Source organism: Staurois parvus, unplaced genomic scaffold, assembly GCF_062004578.1.
Source record: "Staurois parvus isolate SC_StPar_1 unplaced genomic scaffold, SC_StPar_1.0 ptg000261l, whole genome shotgun sequence".
Taxonomy (NCBI): domain Eukaryota; kingdom Metazoa; phylum Chordata; class Amphibia; order Anura; family Ranidae; genus Staurois; species Staurois parvus.
Window position 1 is genome coordinate 1202540 of NW_028318057.1, and position 17495 is coordinate 1220034.

Below are 17495 nucleotides of genomic sequence, written 5' to 3' on the forward strand. Positions count from 1 at the left end.
AATGAAATCGATTCATTCAGCTTTTTTTTTTTTTTTTGTGCTTAGCTGTGATTTGGTCATGACATGTGCATTTGGTCATGACATGTGCATGTGATTAGCTGTGACCATTCACAGCTAGGCACTAGTATACAATGGATGGCATCATGAATGAAGCCATCCATTGTATACAACTGTCATGTGACCTGCTGTGATTGGTCACAGCAGGTCACATGGTACCACCAACGGGAGCCGGTACTCGGATCTGTCATCGGCCGTGTCCGAGGTGCACGGCCCGTGACAGATCCTGCTGCTGTGCCGCTCTGCATTACAGCAAACGGCGCATGTGCGGGAGCACGCCAAATGGCGTGCATCCGGAATGAAGAGGCACATCTGAAGCCGCCAAACGGCCATTGGCCGGGCGGCTAATGGTTAAATACCACCAAAAGAAAGCTTTATCTGTCTTAAAAAAAAATTATAAAAATGTAATAAGGGTACAGTGTTGTGTGCCTGAGTAATTGACATCCAAAGTGTGAGAGCACTGAAAGCTGAAAATTTGGTCTGGACTAAAGGGAGTGAAAGTGGTTAAACTACTACCTGACATTTTATAACGCCTAATATCAGGGTGGGGTAATGCTAAGATTAAGAACTTTAAATAGACTACAGGCTGCATGTAATTCTTGCACTTTACATTTGCTGTTGACTGCACACCACTCATGGCTGAATCAAATAATTGACATAATCGATTATAAAAATAGTTGTCAACTATTTTCATTATCTATTAGTTGGTCAGCCGATTAGTTGTCTTGCATACAGAATGCATTATTTGATTACACATCATATACACACTGCAGCACACATACAGCTCACTACACCATCCATATATGTCAGTAAGTACCTGAATGTGTGAGAAGCAATGCCTCTTGGGACATGTAGTTCTGGGCAGGAGAGAGAGGTGATTTAAAGTAATTCTAAAGGCAGAGGTTTTTTTTTTAGCTTGGTATAGGGGCACTCTGAAGACAGCAGAAGCGCTGGTGGGGGACCCCAGAAGAGTAGGATTGGGGCTGCTATGTGCAAAACCATTGCAAATAGCAGGTAAGTATGACATGGTTCCATGTGTTTGCTTTGGCAGCACATATACTAAAATTGGAGCGATACAAAGCAGATTAGCATGACCCCTGCACAAGGATAACATTAAAATTGTGAAGTGTTCCATATTTATGAAAAAAAAAACAATGTTTACAGTCATCTTAGAGCAGTGTTTCTCAATTCCAGTCCTCATGGACCCCCAACAGGTCATGTTTTCAGGATTTCCATTATTTTGCACAGGTGATTTGATCAGTTTCACTGCCTTAGTAATTACCACAGCTGTTTCATCTGAGGGAAATCCTGAAAACATGACCTGTTGGTGGTCCATGAGGACTGGAGTTGAGAAACACTGTCTTAGAGTCTCTGTGCAGGGAAGGTCTGCAACTGAACCCAGAGTCGCTGAAGGCTGATAGACTGAAGGTAATACAAGGCATTCTAATTAAATTTAAAGTAAACGTTTGCCAATATTGTGCATTATATTTAAAATATATCCATGCAAAAAAGTCTCAGCCTTTAGTACTACTTTAATATTAAAGATTTATATCCCCCTTCATATAATTTCATGTCTGACTCGCAGTCAAAATACCCTATATATCTTTATATATACAGTTGTGTTCAAAATAATAGCAATGTGTTGAAAAAAGTGAATAAAGCGCAAAATCCTTCTAATAGCTTTTATTTCCATACACACAAATGCATTGGGAACACTACACATTCTATTCCAAATCAAAACATGAAGAAAAATACATCAAATTTGTGTTGTTCCTCTAAAAAAATTGAAGAAAAGTGAATATTAGACTGTTCAAAAAAATTGCAGTGTTTGTATTCTTCTTTACAAACTCAAACATTCACTATATAAACTGAAAAATGTGCGAAGATTTTGCTTTCCTTTGAATCACTTAATTAATATTTAGTTGTATAACCACTGTTTCTGAGAACTGCTGTACATCTGTGTTGTATGGAGTCAACCAACTTCTGGCACCTGTGAACAGGTATTCCAGCCCAGGATGATTGGACTACATTCCACAGTTCTTCTCTATTTCTTGGTTTTGCCTCAGAAACTGCATTTTTGATGTTTTCTATTGGATTAAGATCCAGGGATTGGGCTGGCCACTCCATAACGTCAATCTTGTTGGTCTGGAACCAAGATGTTGTACGTTTATTGGTGTGTTTGGCGTCGTTGTCTTGTTGGAACACCCATTTCAAGGGCATTTCCTCTTCAGCATAAGGCAGCATGACCTCTTCAAGTATTCTGATGTATTCAAACGGATCCATGATCCCTGGTACGCGATAATTAGGCCCAACACCGTAGTATGAGGAACATCCCCATATCATGATGCTTGTGCAACCATGCTTCACTGTCTTCACAGTGTACTGTGGCTTGAATTCAGTGTTTGGGGGTCGTCTGACAAACTGTCTCCGTCCACTAGACCCAAAAAGAACAATCTTACTTTGATCAGTCCACAAAATGTTGCGCCATTTCTCTTTAGGCCAGTCAATGTGCTCTTTAGCAAATTGTAACCTCTTCAGCACATGTCTTTTTTTCAACAGTGGGACTTTGTGGGGGCTTCTTGCAGATAGCTTGGCTTCACATAGGCGTCTTCTAATTGTAACAGTACTCACAGGTAACTTTAGACCTTCTTTGATCTTCCTGGAGCTGATTGTTGGCTGAGTCTTTGCCATTTTGGCTATTCTATCCATTTGAATGGTAGTTTTTTGCTTTCTTCAACGTCTTTCAGGTTTTGGTTGCCATTTTAAAGAATTTGCGATCATTTTAGCTGAGCAGCCTATCATTTTCTGCACTTCTTTTTATGTTTTCCAATCAACTTTTTAATCAAGGTACGCTGTTCTTCTGAACAATGTCTGGAACAACCCATTTTTCCTCAGAATTTCAGAGAGAAATGCACTGTAACCGGCATGTACAACATTTGCTGCCTTCCTTCCTTTAAATAAGGGCAATAATTGCCACTTGTTTTTCAAAGAATGAATGACCTCACTAATAGAACTCCACACTGCTAATATTTTTAACATGCCCCTTTCAATTACACAGAATCAGCAGCATGCATGTCATGACTGTTGGGTCTGTTGGATTTCTATTACTCTACTACACCTACTAGTAAATTATCATTTCTACCAAAAACAGTGATTGATCAGGTTAGTGATGTCTGATTGCTATAATTTTGAACACAACTGTGTGTGTGTATATGTGTATGTATGTGTGTGTATATATATATATATATATATATATTACTGTGCAAAAGTCTTAGGCAGGTGTGAAGAATACTGTAAAATAAGAATGCTTTCAAAAATAGAAGTGTGTAAGGTGTAATATTTGATGTCACCACCCTTTGTCCCTTTGCCTTCAAAACATCATCACTTCTTCTAGGTAAAATTGCACACAGTTTATGAAAGAACTCAGGTAGGTTATTCCAGACATCTTGGAGAACTAATCTTCTCTAGGTGTAGGCTGCCCAACCATCGCTTCTAGGACTCCTTGTTCTTCCTTTAAAGTTCTTAATGACATTGGCAGTATATTTGGGGTCATTGTCCCACTGCAGAATAAATTTGGGGACAATCACACTCCTCCTTGATGGTATGGCATAATGGATACGTATTTGCCTGGATCTATCAGCAATGAGGACACCATTGAGGCCAAGCAAATCTCTAACTCCATTTGCAGAAATGCAGCCCCAGACTTGCAAGGAACCTGCACCATCCTTCACTATTGCTTGCAGATACTCATTATTGAATAGCTCTCCAGCCCTTCATGAACAAACTGCCTTTTGCGACAGCCAAATACTTCAAATATTGACTCGTTAGTCAAGAGCACCTGCTTCCATTTTTCTGCACCCCTGTTCCCATGTTTTCGTGCATAGGACATGGAAACAAGAGTAGACATTGTGAATTTACAGCTTCAACACTCCTGCATAGGAATCACTCCGGTGGACTGATAATATTTTTTAGAAGATGAACTGGAGTTCTGTAGACCAAAGTAAACCTGTGCTGAGATAGGAGGCTGCCATTGCTGCCTTCTCTCTACCTCGTGTCAACCTAATGTAAAAGCTTTGAAAATCTGCAAGTATCTGGCCTAGAATCAATATGCACATTTAAAAGTTCTGACTTCACTTGGTGCATGCTCACTCTGGTCGGCAGTAGCAACCCACTTATTTGTCATAGTTAATTATCTACACCTTCACTGTATGATGCAGTAAAGATTTAGAATATATTTCTGTTTGCTATATTTCAGGAATGGGAAGTGAATTTACTTTATTACTTGCACTGGGACTTGGAAATTATAATATCCCATGACTTTCTGGACCAGATTTTGGAAAGGCTATTGTTGTCAACAACCAGCCGTGTCTCACTCACAAGACATTCTCAAATATTTATGACAGTTTGTGCACTTGGTATGTATCCATGATACAAGCTGTCCAAATGTCATACTAATTTTTCATTTATTTCTTTACTTAAAATACAGCAGAACTCCTGTACACACGTTTATGATATGCTTTGTATTTTAGTCATTGAAGCAAAATTTTGTTTTATCATATCTTGCCTCTTGACAGATAATAACATTGCAGCATTTACTCCATCAGTGATTGCTGCAGCATGTGTTGCTACAGCATTGCACAGACTAGGCCTACATCTAAACTCTGCAGAGGACCTCATTATATATTTGGCAGAACTAATTCAAGCTGATACAGTAAGTAATCAAAAACCAGAAGAACTTGTTTTTTTATTGTAAGTATTTTTTTTTATTGATCAATAAACTAAAACAAAGAGCTGTTGAAATGACTAAACATGTCTTGATAACACTGAACTACTTTGCTTTCAGCATGAGATGCCTAAATTGTGCAGTTTGCAACATCCTTTTATAGTTTGAGTATTCTCTTAGCTATGTCATTTTTAATTACACCACACTGACACAGCACAGTCATCAAGGCTTGCATTGCATCATGTGAGGATTTTTTAAATATAATATAAGATATAAGCTCTCCCTTCATATTCTGGTTTTATGTTAGTGCCTTAGGAGAATAAATGTTTTCTGCCAGAGAGAAACAGATCCTTCCCACTTTACATTTTTCTGGTTTTATCCTGTCTCCTTCATTCTTGATTATTCCCTTAATGCAGAGCCAGAAAGTTTATTGAGGGCTCTACGTGGACTTTGCAATTCTAGAGATGTAATTTGAGAGTACTGGGATGCGAATGTGGTGCTCTCCAGACATCTGCTTTTTTTCTTTCAACGCATCCAGGGGAGTGCTGTGAGCATTCATTGGTACTGGGCATATACCCACCCTCCTGTGCTACTGTGAAGGCTCGACCAGAAGACCACACTTATTATACATGAGGCCCATCTTGGGAATCAGCCTTTCTTCTCCAATGGGACTCCGGTAAATCATAACACACTTTGCTAAACTCCTACAAAGCACAAGCTGTAACCCAGGGACACCAAAGCCTCCAGGTGGTGACAAGGCTACTTCCCACCTCCTTTTTGGTGCTAGCACTAAGGACCATGAGTTTTGTGCCCCCATTTCGGCCTATCAAGCATGATAGATATGACACTAGGGGGATTTGGACCAGTTGTACTAGTCACCTACCCGGTCAGAGGCTGGAGTGCTGAGAGGTCTCCCCTTGTGCATGAGTGCAGAACACCCCTAAAGGTAGGAACGGGATGCTCGGCCCACAGAAGCACAGGTTGCCAGCTAGCTGGAGCCTGAAGATGCGGGAGGAGGAGCCGCAGAGCTGATGTTTCCCAGACGTGGCAGGCAGAACTTGGCAGTGGGCATATGTTCCCCAGGCGTGGTAGACAGAACTTGACAATGGGTATAGAACTTGGCAGCAGGTATATGTTCCCCAGATGTGGCAGGCAGAACTTAGCAGCAGAGATATGTTCCCCAGATGTGGCAGGCAGAACTTGGCAGCAGGTAGGGATCAGAGTTGAAGTCAGGCCAGAGGTCAAGCACAGGAGATCAATCAGAATCTGAAGCAAGGTCATGAGCAGGCCGAGGGTCAAACACAACAGATCATGCAGGAGCGAGGTCAGGAAAATAAGCCTAGGTCATACACAGGTGATCAGGCAGCAGCAGAGTCAGCAGAACAAGCCACGGATCAGAGCCAGGAGAGAAGATCAGACTGGTCAGAGGCAATCCGCGTCGCCAACAGGAAATCAGGTAATCGCAAGACAAAGGCACAGGATCACAGGGCTGACGATCATCCAGCAACTAGTGGTCAGAGCTGCAGTCCTTTTAAAGGCAAATGGGCGCCAGAAACTATCGTTTCCTGCTCGTGCCACTGCCATGCACGCATCCGCTTGGGAGCGCGCAACCTGTGGCCATGCACGGTATTTGTCACAGTGCCCATCTTTTTCTGCTTGATCGTCTGACAGGCTGCTTTAAGGAGACAGTTTTCCCTCCACATCCTCAGTAACTCGTTCCTCAGGGACCTTCATATCGAAGAAATTCTCAGCTGTCTTTTCCACTGTGTTGGAACAGCTGGCGGATATCCTGGGAGATTCTCTCCTGCAACTCTCATGCTTGGGGCTTATATCAGTGCACATGAAGCAGGTGCTGTGGCTAAAATGCTGATCAGCTGAGCTTCCCTGCAACAAGCAGTTGGAATGCCTGCTTTTTGAGGGTGAATGCCTTTTTTGGCAATGCTCTGGACAAAATATTCCAGAAAATCACAGGAGAAAAGAGCACTCTTTCCTCTAAAAAAGTCGGAGAAGCCTAAAGGGGAAGAGGCTTTCTTTGCGTGGAACCGAGAAAATTTATTTTCGTTCTTTTTAGAACTCTGGCACAGTCTCAAATCCACCAAGATGGGCAACAAACCTTTTTCCCAATGAAGGGGCCCCACTACTTCTGCAAGTGGGGGGATGATTAGTGGCCTAAACAGCTGTATGGATACACATTATTTCTAATGTGTGGGTCCAAAACGTGCGCTGAGGCTACAAGCTGGAGCTTTGTATCTTTCCTTCTCCATGCTATATGCCATCAAATGTGCCTACTACATTGTACAAAAGAGCAGTCTTGTTTGCTGTACTTGATCTTCATTCTGGAGTACCTGGATGATCTAATCATGCAGAAGCAATGCTTGAGAAAGCTTCAGAGGCAATGTGCAGCAGACAGTGCAAGTCTGTAGGACTTTGAATAGGTCCTCAAGAATTTAACCCTCATCACCATTATGTGGATATGGCCCTGGCATATGTTTCCATTCACCAGGAAAGACTTTGGATCCTTCCATCCAAGGTGTGTGAGTTAAGTTCTCTGGAACGGCTATCCATTTGCTTCTACTTGGAGTTTATGGTAGCCCCGTTCAAGGTAATTCAGCCTGCCAGTACTGTCCATATCAGTCCTGGGTGCTGAATTGCAGAAAGCATTTCAGCATCCAGCCCTGCACTGCTGATCTGCAAAGTGGACAGGTGCCCAGCAAGCAGGGGACCATGCCCAGGCAAAACGGGGGATGCTAGACAGCCGGTGGGATGCATGTTGGGCACCACTGATATAGGTCTACTACATATAGCTCAGTCCATTATTTTTCTTCTGTAAAACACAGTCCTGACTCTCTGCTTCCAGGTTCAGACTCTGCAGTCCAAGAGCCCGTCAACCCTTTGTTTTTGCATGAAGGTTCTGGACTTGATGCTTGTCTCCTTTGAGGACATGCTGTATGCCCAATTCCATTCCACACTGTTGCAACTCCATATTCTTGCGTGGGACAAGACACAGCCACAGGACCGTCTCATGCACCTGACCTCCAGTACTAGGTTATCTTTGGCTTGATGGAACATAAATCCATCCTGGGAGCTGGGGTAATCCTTTTTTTGTTCATATTGTAGATTTTTACTAGGCACGCCAGCCTGACAGCCTGGGAGGAGTCCTGCACATCATTTTGGGGATTTGGCCGCCAAAAGAAGCTCATCTTCCAGTTAACATACTAGAAGGGATATGTGTTCCATGCTGGACCTCTTGATTGCAGTGTCATCTGATGCAGATGGCATTTGTCAACCATCAGGGAGGAACCATGAGCCTCAAAGCTGAAGAGGCAGACCATATTCTGGCTTGAGCGGAACTTTGTTTTAGCCCTGCCCAACGTGCACATTCCAGGCATGAAAAATTGCAGGTGGACTTTTTCAGTTATTGCCTTTTGGTGGCCTCTTCATTTGGTCTCAGGATCTCTGTCGAAAGTGGGAAAGGGCAGATGTTGACCACATGGCTTCCAGATTCACCAGCAAACTGAGCAGGGTTGTCTCCAGATGTAGGAACCCTCTAGCCATAGCAATGAATGCCTTGGTGACTCTGTAGGATCAGTTCAACTTGATCTATGCTTTTCCCAATTGCAGAATTGAAACAAATGGAATCATGGTGGTACTCATGGCACTGAAAAATACCCAGACAGATCTGGCACTCGGAGCTCATCAGGCTCCTGAAAAACGCCTTGTGGGCTCTCCCAGATCACTCAGAGCTTCTGTTTCAAGGACTGCTTGTCACCATAATTCACAGTTGCTGGCTTTCAAGTAATACTAAACATTTACCTCCAAAAAACCTTTATAGGTTTTGCCTAAGTATGCTTCTCATGTTTGTGTAGTTCATTTAGAAAAATTAAACGGCTAATTACCTGTATTCTATAGATGTATACAGTAGTCATAAGATTAATATCTACAGTGAAGGAAATAAGTATTTGATCCCCTGCTGATTTTGAATGTTTGCCCACTCACAAAGAAATAATGAGTCTAAAAATTGAATGGTAGGTGTATTGTAACACTGAGAGACAGAATAGCAACAAAAAATTCAAAAGAAATTCATGTCTAACAAATTATGCACTGATTTGCATGTTCATGAGGGAAATAAGTATTTGATCCCCTTCTCAAAACATGACTTGGTACTTGGCAGCAAATCCCTTGTTGGCAATCGCAGAGGTCAGGATGTGCTTCTTCTTCAGCCACTCCTTTGTTTCCTTGGCCGTGTGCTTTGGGTCATTGGCATGCTGGAACACCCATCCACGACCCATTTTCAATGCCCTGGCTGAGGGAAGAAGGTTCTCACCCAAGATTTGACGGTACATTGCCCCGTCCATCATCCCTTTTGATGTGGTGCAGTTGTCCTGTCCCCTTAACAGAAAAACACCCCCAAAGCAGAATGTTTCCACCACCATGTTTGACAGTTCGGATGGTGTTCTTGGGGTCATAGGCAGCATTCTTTCTCCTCCAAACACAGCGAGTTGAGTTGATGCCAAAGAGCTCAATTTTGGTCTCATCTGACCACAACACTTTCAACCAGTCCTCTGGATCATTCAGATGTTCAGTGGCAAACTTCAGACAGGCCTGGACATGTGCTTTCTTGAGCAGAGGGCCTTGCGGGCAGTACAGGATTTCAATCCTTGTCGGCGTAGTGTGTTACCAATTGTTTTCTTGGTGACTGTGGTCCCAGCTGCCTGGAGATCATTGACAAGATCCTCACGTGTAGTATTGGGATGATTCCTCACTGTTCTCATGATCATTGATCTAGGGAGACTGACAGTTGTTTTGTGTTTCTTCCATTTGCGAATGATTGCTCCAACTGTTGTCACCTTCTCACCAAGCTGCTTGGCGATAGTTTGGCAGCCCAGTCCAGCCTTGTGTAGGTCTACAATCTTGTCCCTGACATCCTTGGACAGCTCTTTGGTCTTTGCCATGGTGGAGAGTTTGGAATCTGATTGTTTGATTGCTCCTGTGGACAGGTGTCTTTTATACAGGTAACTAAATGAGAATAGCAGCACTCCCTTTTAAGAGACTGCTTCTACTCTCTGCTTAATACCTGTATGAAAGACACCTGGTAGCCAGAAATCCTGCTGAATGACAGGGGATCAAATACTTATTTCCCTCAAGAACATGCAAATCAGTGCATAACTTGTTAGACGTGTATTTCTTTTGAATTTTTGTTGCTATTCTGTCTCTCAATACACCTACCATTCGATTTTTAGACTGATCATTTCTTTGTGTGGGCAACCATTCAAAATCAGCAGGGGATCAAATACTTATTTCCTTCACTGTAATACTGAGCCAAATGGTGGGAGAGATCATAGGAGGAGCTTTCATTCCCCTCTGATGTATCTATGTACTTCAAAAGAGGAAGCATGAACTTGTGACCCTTGTGTCCAGACAGTGATGATTGATTCTGTCCGGGTCACGTGACAGCCCCCAGAAAAAAAGTATTTTAATGATACAGTAGAAAAATATAGCTTTATCAATGCATCCTTGTATAAAATTATCATACAAGTACATAGTTGAGGTCCAAGCTTTGGTATTATTCAGCAACAACATGGTGTGGGCAGAGCTACAAATTCATAATAATCTCTTTCACTATCCCACCTACTGTGTACTGTATTTTGCCAGATTTTTTTGCATGGATATGGCAGCTACAGCGGATGATAGCTTTGAATGTAAGGTCCTGCAGGCGGCAGTGTGATTTAATCACATACTGTACAAATCTTAAAGATGTCTTGACGTTCTTTGCTTTTTTTTTTCTCAGTTTTGGCTTGTCCCTCATTTTGAGGGCTACTTTTGTATTTCCGGTTTACTGATTCCTATGTCCTCCACAACTAAGTCTGAGAAAAAAATGATTTTTTTGTACTCGCAGTAAACATTTTTTCCTTCTGTCCATAATTACATAGTTGGGTTGAAAAAAAGTCATAAGTCAATCTAGTTAACTTACAGGAAAAAAATGAGTAAATTTGTGGGACACAGCTCCCACAAATTGGGTGGCTGTTTTCATGTTGTTAGCCGTTACAGTTAAGACATTTTCTGGAAGGTTTCCCTCCTTCTTCCTGCCTTTTGCTGTTTGCTAGACCTGATTCCATTTTGCATGTGCAAGGGCTTTATAGCCACTAGATGGAACTGTGCCCTTTTTTGTTTTCCATTCATTTTGAGTTCTTTTTTTTTTTCCCCCCCAACACAGTAATACAAATCGACACAAGTGAAAAAAAAAAAGAAGGGCATCAAGGCACAATACATACATTATTTTACATTTTTGTACACAAAATTCCAACTTATAGCCTAAGAGGCTGAACTTACATGTTTCTGAACTATCTTCATTAAGTCTCCAACAGGATGACTGTGCCCGTTTTAATGCATGACCAATCCTCCTAGTGGTGGCAGTTATTTTCAAGGGTTGAAGAACTGTTCTGTACTTCATTGAACAATTGGGAGAAAGTATTTTATAGTGTGCAGAAAAGAATCCAATTTTTGTGTTGTGGGGTGACACAAAATCAGTACATTTTAATTGCTGTGCAGATGTGTGAATTATTAACAGCATGTCAGAAAGCATAAATTAATCAGATAACAGTGGTTTTGCTGTTCTATCTCTAAATGGTCAACAGCTACTAAACCTATGTGTAACTATGTTTCATTATTATAGCAGTGTTTTAAATTCTGTCAATAATACCTTGTTATGCCTTAAAAATACTAGCAATTACATATTCAACTGATTAAGAAGAGATTAATAAATGGCTAATGTTTAACCCTTATTCCACAGTCTGAATTGCAGCATTGTCAAAGAAGGATTGAGCCTGCTTTAAATAAAGCTTTGGAGACCTCATACAAGTACCGCAATTACCTTACTGAAACAATGCAAGAACTACCTCATATCTCGGTAGTACACTGTTAAAGTGGCACTAAGGTCAATTTTACTATTTTTAAGTTTGGATAGTACGGGTAATTATTAGAATCTCAGTCAGGCCTTCATTGATAGCCAGATCTCTACAGGGTTCCAGTGGTGACCAGCGTAGCTGGGATAGAAAGTGAGGGGAATCTCAACTGGGACACTGCCTTAGAAGCCTGCCAGGAGTTCTAACCTCCTATGTTAAAAAAAAAGTTATTGTTGTTGGTGCACCCATTTTACAGATCTTTGTTCTTGGTGACCTTTGGAACCATCAGGCCAAGAAGTAAGGTGAATCCCTTCCAGCAATGACACAGCAGTAATAATCTGCTCTCCTATTCTATAAAAAAAATGTTTTGGTTAAACTTTTTAAATGGCGCCTTCTAAAAAAAAAAAAAGCCAGATATGTTCAATTTATTCTATAGTTTTGAGGTTATAAACTGATACTGAAGTAATCTGTTAACACTGTGTTGTATAGCAATAATTTGTAAATTGCACAAAGCAGAATAGGTAGTTTGTACATTGTTTTGATCACTCGTATTGACTCCTGTGGATGCTAAGAGTGTGTTACAATTTGCATGTTTATGTTCACTAAAGCCAACAAAAACTGGAGTGGCATAAAAGTCATCCGTGAGTTTGGAGTTACACTTGAGTAAAAATAGTTTGTTAAAATACTTTTGTAAAGCATCTCAATATCGGGGTACCAATAACTCCCAAAGATTTCAAGAATATAATTGCATCCCCCTCTTCGACATAGTGTATCCACTCTTTGATGTAGTATTACCTGCATTTACTGAATTTCTAATTTATACGTATTGAAAAATTTTTACATGACTTTTATCAACCGCTTTCCCCTTGGTGGACATCATATGACATCACCAGGTTTTACAGGCATCATCCTGGTATCAAAATTTGCAGCAGACGATGCTCTTTTTTGTAGAAGTGATTCAAGTGGCTGTACAGCCACTCGATCACTTCTACAGGCAACAAAAGGTAATGAACGTTGTGCATAAAAACTTTAAATAGATGTTCAATATACATGCAGAAAAATATATAACAAGAAATGATATCCTGTACTTTATTAAAAGACGTGAAAAAAATCTCCTTATCTATAAAGTATATTTTTTATGCACAACCTGCTAGTAGACTAAATTAAGATTTAGACAAACCGGGGCAAATTGATAAACTTTTCTCATTGCCAGTGGCAACCATTCAGCTTCTAGTGTTCATTTTTTCCCATACAACTTAGAAAATGAAAATGTTAAAGCTGACTGACTGCTCTAGAACTGCTCCAGTTGAGACAAAGTTTGTCTCAGACACTTTTTATTCCCCATGTATCAAAGAGTGGGAAGCAATATTCTGATAATCTTTGGTATTCTCTGCATTAAGGTGATTTTGAGGGTATCATCCTTAGTAAAAAAAAAATATGTATAGTTAATGAAAACCCTTAGGCGTTTCTTTATTTCTACAAGAATGACTGACTGAAGAGTTGTGGTTGCTTTTTTTTTTTTTGCAAGTCATGATCATAAATAAAGTTTTAACAAAAATGCCAAAATTTTACATATCTTTATTGAAAAAAAAGTGGATGCTCTCTCAAGGGTCCTGCATGGCGGCATCCAGTATTATAATCCCAGGATATAAACTGGGGTAGGGATTATGTGGCAGACAGCCCCGGGAAGAAGAGGAGTTGGTTTAGGTTGGGATATATCTGCTAAGATAGAAACAAAAATCAAATCATTCTGCCCTCTAGAATTTGGTAAAGGAAAGTAGGGACCCCACTGTTTGAAATTGCACTAGGCCACAACAACATTTGCTTTTTTTATGCATGATGGCATGGTCGTATTTTCCAGATCCAGAAACCAAGGTACCTCTTCCTTTTGTCCTGTCCTGCCTTCTTTTTTCACTTTCAGGAGGCGCATCAAAAACGCTCCTAAGCAACAAAGTCAAAGCTGCATTCCAGGCCTAAAAATGCCAGTTTCTCTAACATTCCTTCTTCAAAATGAAGGTCTGTCCCTATCCGGGAACAGAGGAGCCACTGAAATTCGCTGAATTCAAGCTCTGCAACCTTTCTGACGCGTGTCCGCAGTAGTTCATGGCAACAGGGTATTGAAAGGGTTTTTTTGCTTTAATCCTCCCTCTTATTTAGCAGAGGACCATTGCTATGTTCTAGGCAACACAGAGGCTTGTTGCTTAAGGAGTGGTTGCTCCCGTTCTGCACCACAGATAGTTTACAGCTTTGTGATCATCAGGGAGGTCTATCACAATGTACCCATTTTTCCAAAGTACTTAAACTTTCTGCAGTTTGCAATAAAGTTATTGTGAAGTCACTCCAAAATTGTAACTTTATGATAACTTATTCAGTTATCATGAATTATCTTGCAAAAGTCTGTATTTATGTATTATTTATGTGAAATTAATGTTATGGCTTTGTGAGCAGAGACTTTAAAGTGGTTGTAAGGTTAAATAAACCCCCCCCCAAAAAAAAAAAACATGTTATACTTACCTGCTCTGCACAAGAGTATTGCACAGAGTGTCCCCGAACAACATCCTCTTCTGGGATCCCCTGCGGCACTCTTGGCTCCTCCTCTTCTCTGTGTACCACCATAGAAAACAGACCCCTATGAAGGTGGCCGTGAATTAAATTTGATCGCCAAATGAAGGTGGTCGTGAATTGAATTTGGTCACCAAACTAATCAGATATTCCCATAAGGTTCAATGTAAATAAGATTAATCTGCTCTGAACTGTTTTTATTTTTGAACCAGTAAAAAATATGAAAAAGTACAGTATGAAGAGAGAACACTAACCTTGCTTGGGACAATTTCTGGTGTGGAGGATAGGAAAGAGGGTGGGAGGCAGTTATTGTTCGGAGGGAGAGTCCCCCTCCATAAGGACATTGGGGAGATCTCCTTCAGGGGTTTCCTCTCTTTGTCTCTTAGCTGTAGGCTCAGTTTTGATGAAAAATCTGTCCAATGTCATTTGTCTTTTTCTGCGCTGCATATCTCTCTGGAAAGAGACCACATTATCGTTCTTCAGAATCAACACTCTGTTCGTTACAGTTATGTTAGAGTGGTGCTTCTCAAAAAAATCATGGCACTCATTCCATTTTTCCATAATGGATTTTATGGCATCACTGCTAACCTCCCTGTCTCTCTTCCTCAGTGAAATGCTCCTTAATAAGGGCCTTCTGCTGCTCACTGTGGAGTTCAGAAAGTTCTTCTGTGGTCAGCTCCTTCTTATGTTCCTCAACAAGCTCTTCGATGTATGCACCATTGACGTCCAGACCCATACTCTTGCCCATGAACACAATATCCTCCACTACCTCTGCATCAGACCCTTCAAAGTCACGTTCAGTGACACATTCTGGCCACAGTTTCCTCCAGGCTGAGTTTAAGGTCCGGTTTTTTACATTTTCCTAGGCCGTCCGTGAGGTCAATGCAGTGGAGAACATTGAAATGTTTCTTCCAGAATTCTTTCAGACTCAAGGACGTCTCTTCAGTGACATTAAAACACCTAGTGAAGAGCGCCTTTGTGTACAGCTTCTTGAAGTTGCAGATCACTTGCTAGTCCATGGGCTGCAGAAGAGGTTTCATGTTGGAGGGGAGGAACTTGACCTTTATGAAGTCATATTCAGCGTCCATATCATCCACCAAGGCTGGAAGGTGTGCCGGAGCATTATCTATCAGAAGGCAGTTGGTTGTCAGAAAGATATTTTCTTATGGTGGGTGCAAACACTTTGTGCACCCATTCCATGAACAATTGCCTTGTGACCCAAGCTTTCAAATTTGCCCTCCCCATAACAGGCAGTCTGGTCTTGTTCACATTCTGTTCCCTGAATGCACGAGGGGCCTGGGAATGGTACGCCAGTAGTGGCTTAATCTTCAGATTGGTGCTTGTGTTCCCACACAGCAAAAGGGTCAATCTGTCCTTTATGGGCTTGTGCCCCAGCAGTGCCTTTTCCTCCTGCATGATATAAGTTCTGTTCGACATCTTTTTCCAGAGGAGCCCTTTTTCATCACAGTTGAACACTTGTTGAGCAATGTATCTTCTGCCTTCATGAATTCCGCAGATTCTTTCTTGTAGGCTCCTGCAGCGGCCTTTTCAGAACTGGAAGCCTCACCATGCCTTGTCAGACTGTGGATGCCACTTCTTTTGCGGAATTTTTCAAACCACCCTCTACTGGCTTTAAATTCTTCACTTGCTACACTTGTAGAGTTTTTTTTTTCTTCAGTAAATCACTGCAATTTCCTGGCTTTTTCACAGATCATAGCTTCACTATTGCTATCACCTGTTTCTCATTCAACCACACTAACAAAAGTTTTTCCACCTCTTTCAGCACTTGCGTCTTCTGCTTGGTTAACATAGTTACTCCTTTTGCCACATCAGCTCCTTTGATGGCAGCTTTCTTCTTCAAAATAGTCGAGATTGTCGACTTCGCCATCTTGTACTCCGAGGCCAGATCAGTCACACAAATACCATTCTTGCTTTGCACTTTTTTTTTTTTTAATCACCATGCTTGTTCTGCACATTCTTGTCACCTTCATTACCTCTCTGCATGTTCTTGTCACCTTCATTACCACTTTGCACTAACAGCATTCTTGCTCAGCACATTCTTGTCACCTTCATTACCGCTCTGCATGTTCTGGTCACCTTCATTACCTCTCTGCACTTTCTTTTCAACAACATGCTTGCTCTACACATTGTCACCTTCATTACCGCTTTACACTTTCTTCTTACCATCATGCTTGCTCTGAAATTTCTTTGGAGCCATACTGGATGTCTGGTACAGAATGTGCTAAAAAGCATACCAAAAAGCTCAGTACTGTAAGTTTCTTCATAGTACACTTTCAGTGTGTCTGTGACCTTGATCTCGTCTACAGGAAGTCACGACCACGTGTCAGAGCAGCAGAGCAGGGAAGATGTCCGCAGCTCATGTTCGTCAACCAAAGCGGAGTTCGCAGACCAAGCGTGAACCAAGGTATCACTGTACTTTCTTATGGAGTGGAATCTCAACAGGCTGCTGGCCTTCAAGTTTAACCACTTGCCTACTGGGCACTTTTATCCCCTTCCTGCCCAGGCCAATTTTCAGCTTTCAGCGCTGTCTCACTTTCAATGACAATTAGGCAGTCACACAAATAGAGCTTTCTTTTGCTGGTATTTAATCACCACTGGGCATTTTATTTATTTTTTTAAACAAATGAAAAAGACAGAACATTTTGGATATAAAAAAAAGTTTTTCATTTTCGCTCATGTACATTGACAAGGCTGCACTGATGAGCATTGATGAGGAGGCACCGATAGACAGCAATGATGGGAACTGATAGGTGGCACAGATTGGCAGCACTGCTGGACATTTTTGGGGCTGCGCTGATAATCAGTTCCCTGAGTGTAGTCTTTATTCACGATTGCTAGTCATAGGGAGTACTTTCCTCACGCTGTGACAGTGTGAGGAAAGCACTGATGAAAACTGGCAAGTGTTTTTACAATCATGATTAGCTGTGATTGGACACAGCTGATCACATGATAAAAGGCCGCTGTGATTGGCCTTTTACTGTGTTACGTGATCAGCTGTGTCCAAAGGACACATCAATCACAGAGTGCCAGGTGTGCGCTGCTGTGGGCGGGTCTCTGGGAGGATATCACATGACGCCCTCCCAAAACTGGACAACCATGCTGTAGCCATCATTTGGCTATAACGTTGTCAACAAGTGGTTAAGCTGTTCTATCTTGTACATTTATATTTCATTGTAGGCATGTACACTTCCAAAGGTTAGAGGTCAGTGAGCCTGTCTAGATACATTCCA

The 17495-nt window shown here is 41.5% G+C and overlaps 1 protein-coding gene and 1 non-coding gene across 2 annotated transcripts in view; both read left to right on the plus strand.

Annotated features, from left to right (window-relative positions):
* The window catches only part of CCND3 (cyclin D3), a 31251-nt gene extending 14523 nt beyond the window's left edge, over window positions 1-16728 (plus strand). The window contains exons 3-7 of the mRNA XM_089681113.1: window positions 4313-4472; window positions 4632-4768; window positions 11571-11690; window positions 15111-15412; window positions 16572-16728. Coding sequence (XP_089537239.1) covers window positions 4313-4472; window positions 4632-4768; window positions 11571-11690; window positions 15111-15412; window positions 16572-16728 — 876 coding nt within the window. The remainder of the gene's footprint in view (window positions 1-4312; window positions 4473-4631; window positions 4769-11570; window positions 11691-15110; window positions 15413-16571) is intronic.
* On the plus strand, window positions 1093-1198 carry LOC149459402 (U6 spliceosomal RNA). The gene has a single exon (XR_016313284.1). It is a non-coding gene; the product is annotated as a U6 spliceosomal RNA (small nuclear RNA).
* Window positions 16729-17495: the final 767 nt, after the last annotated feature.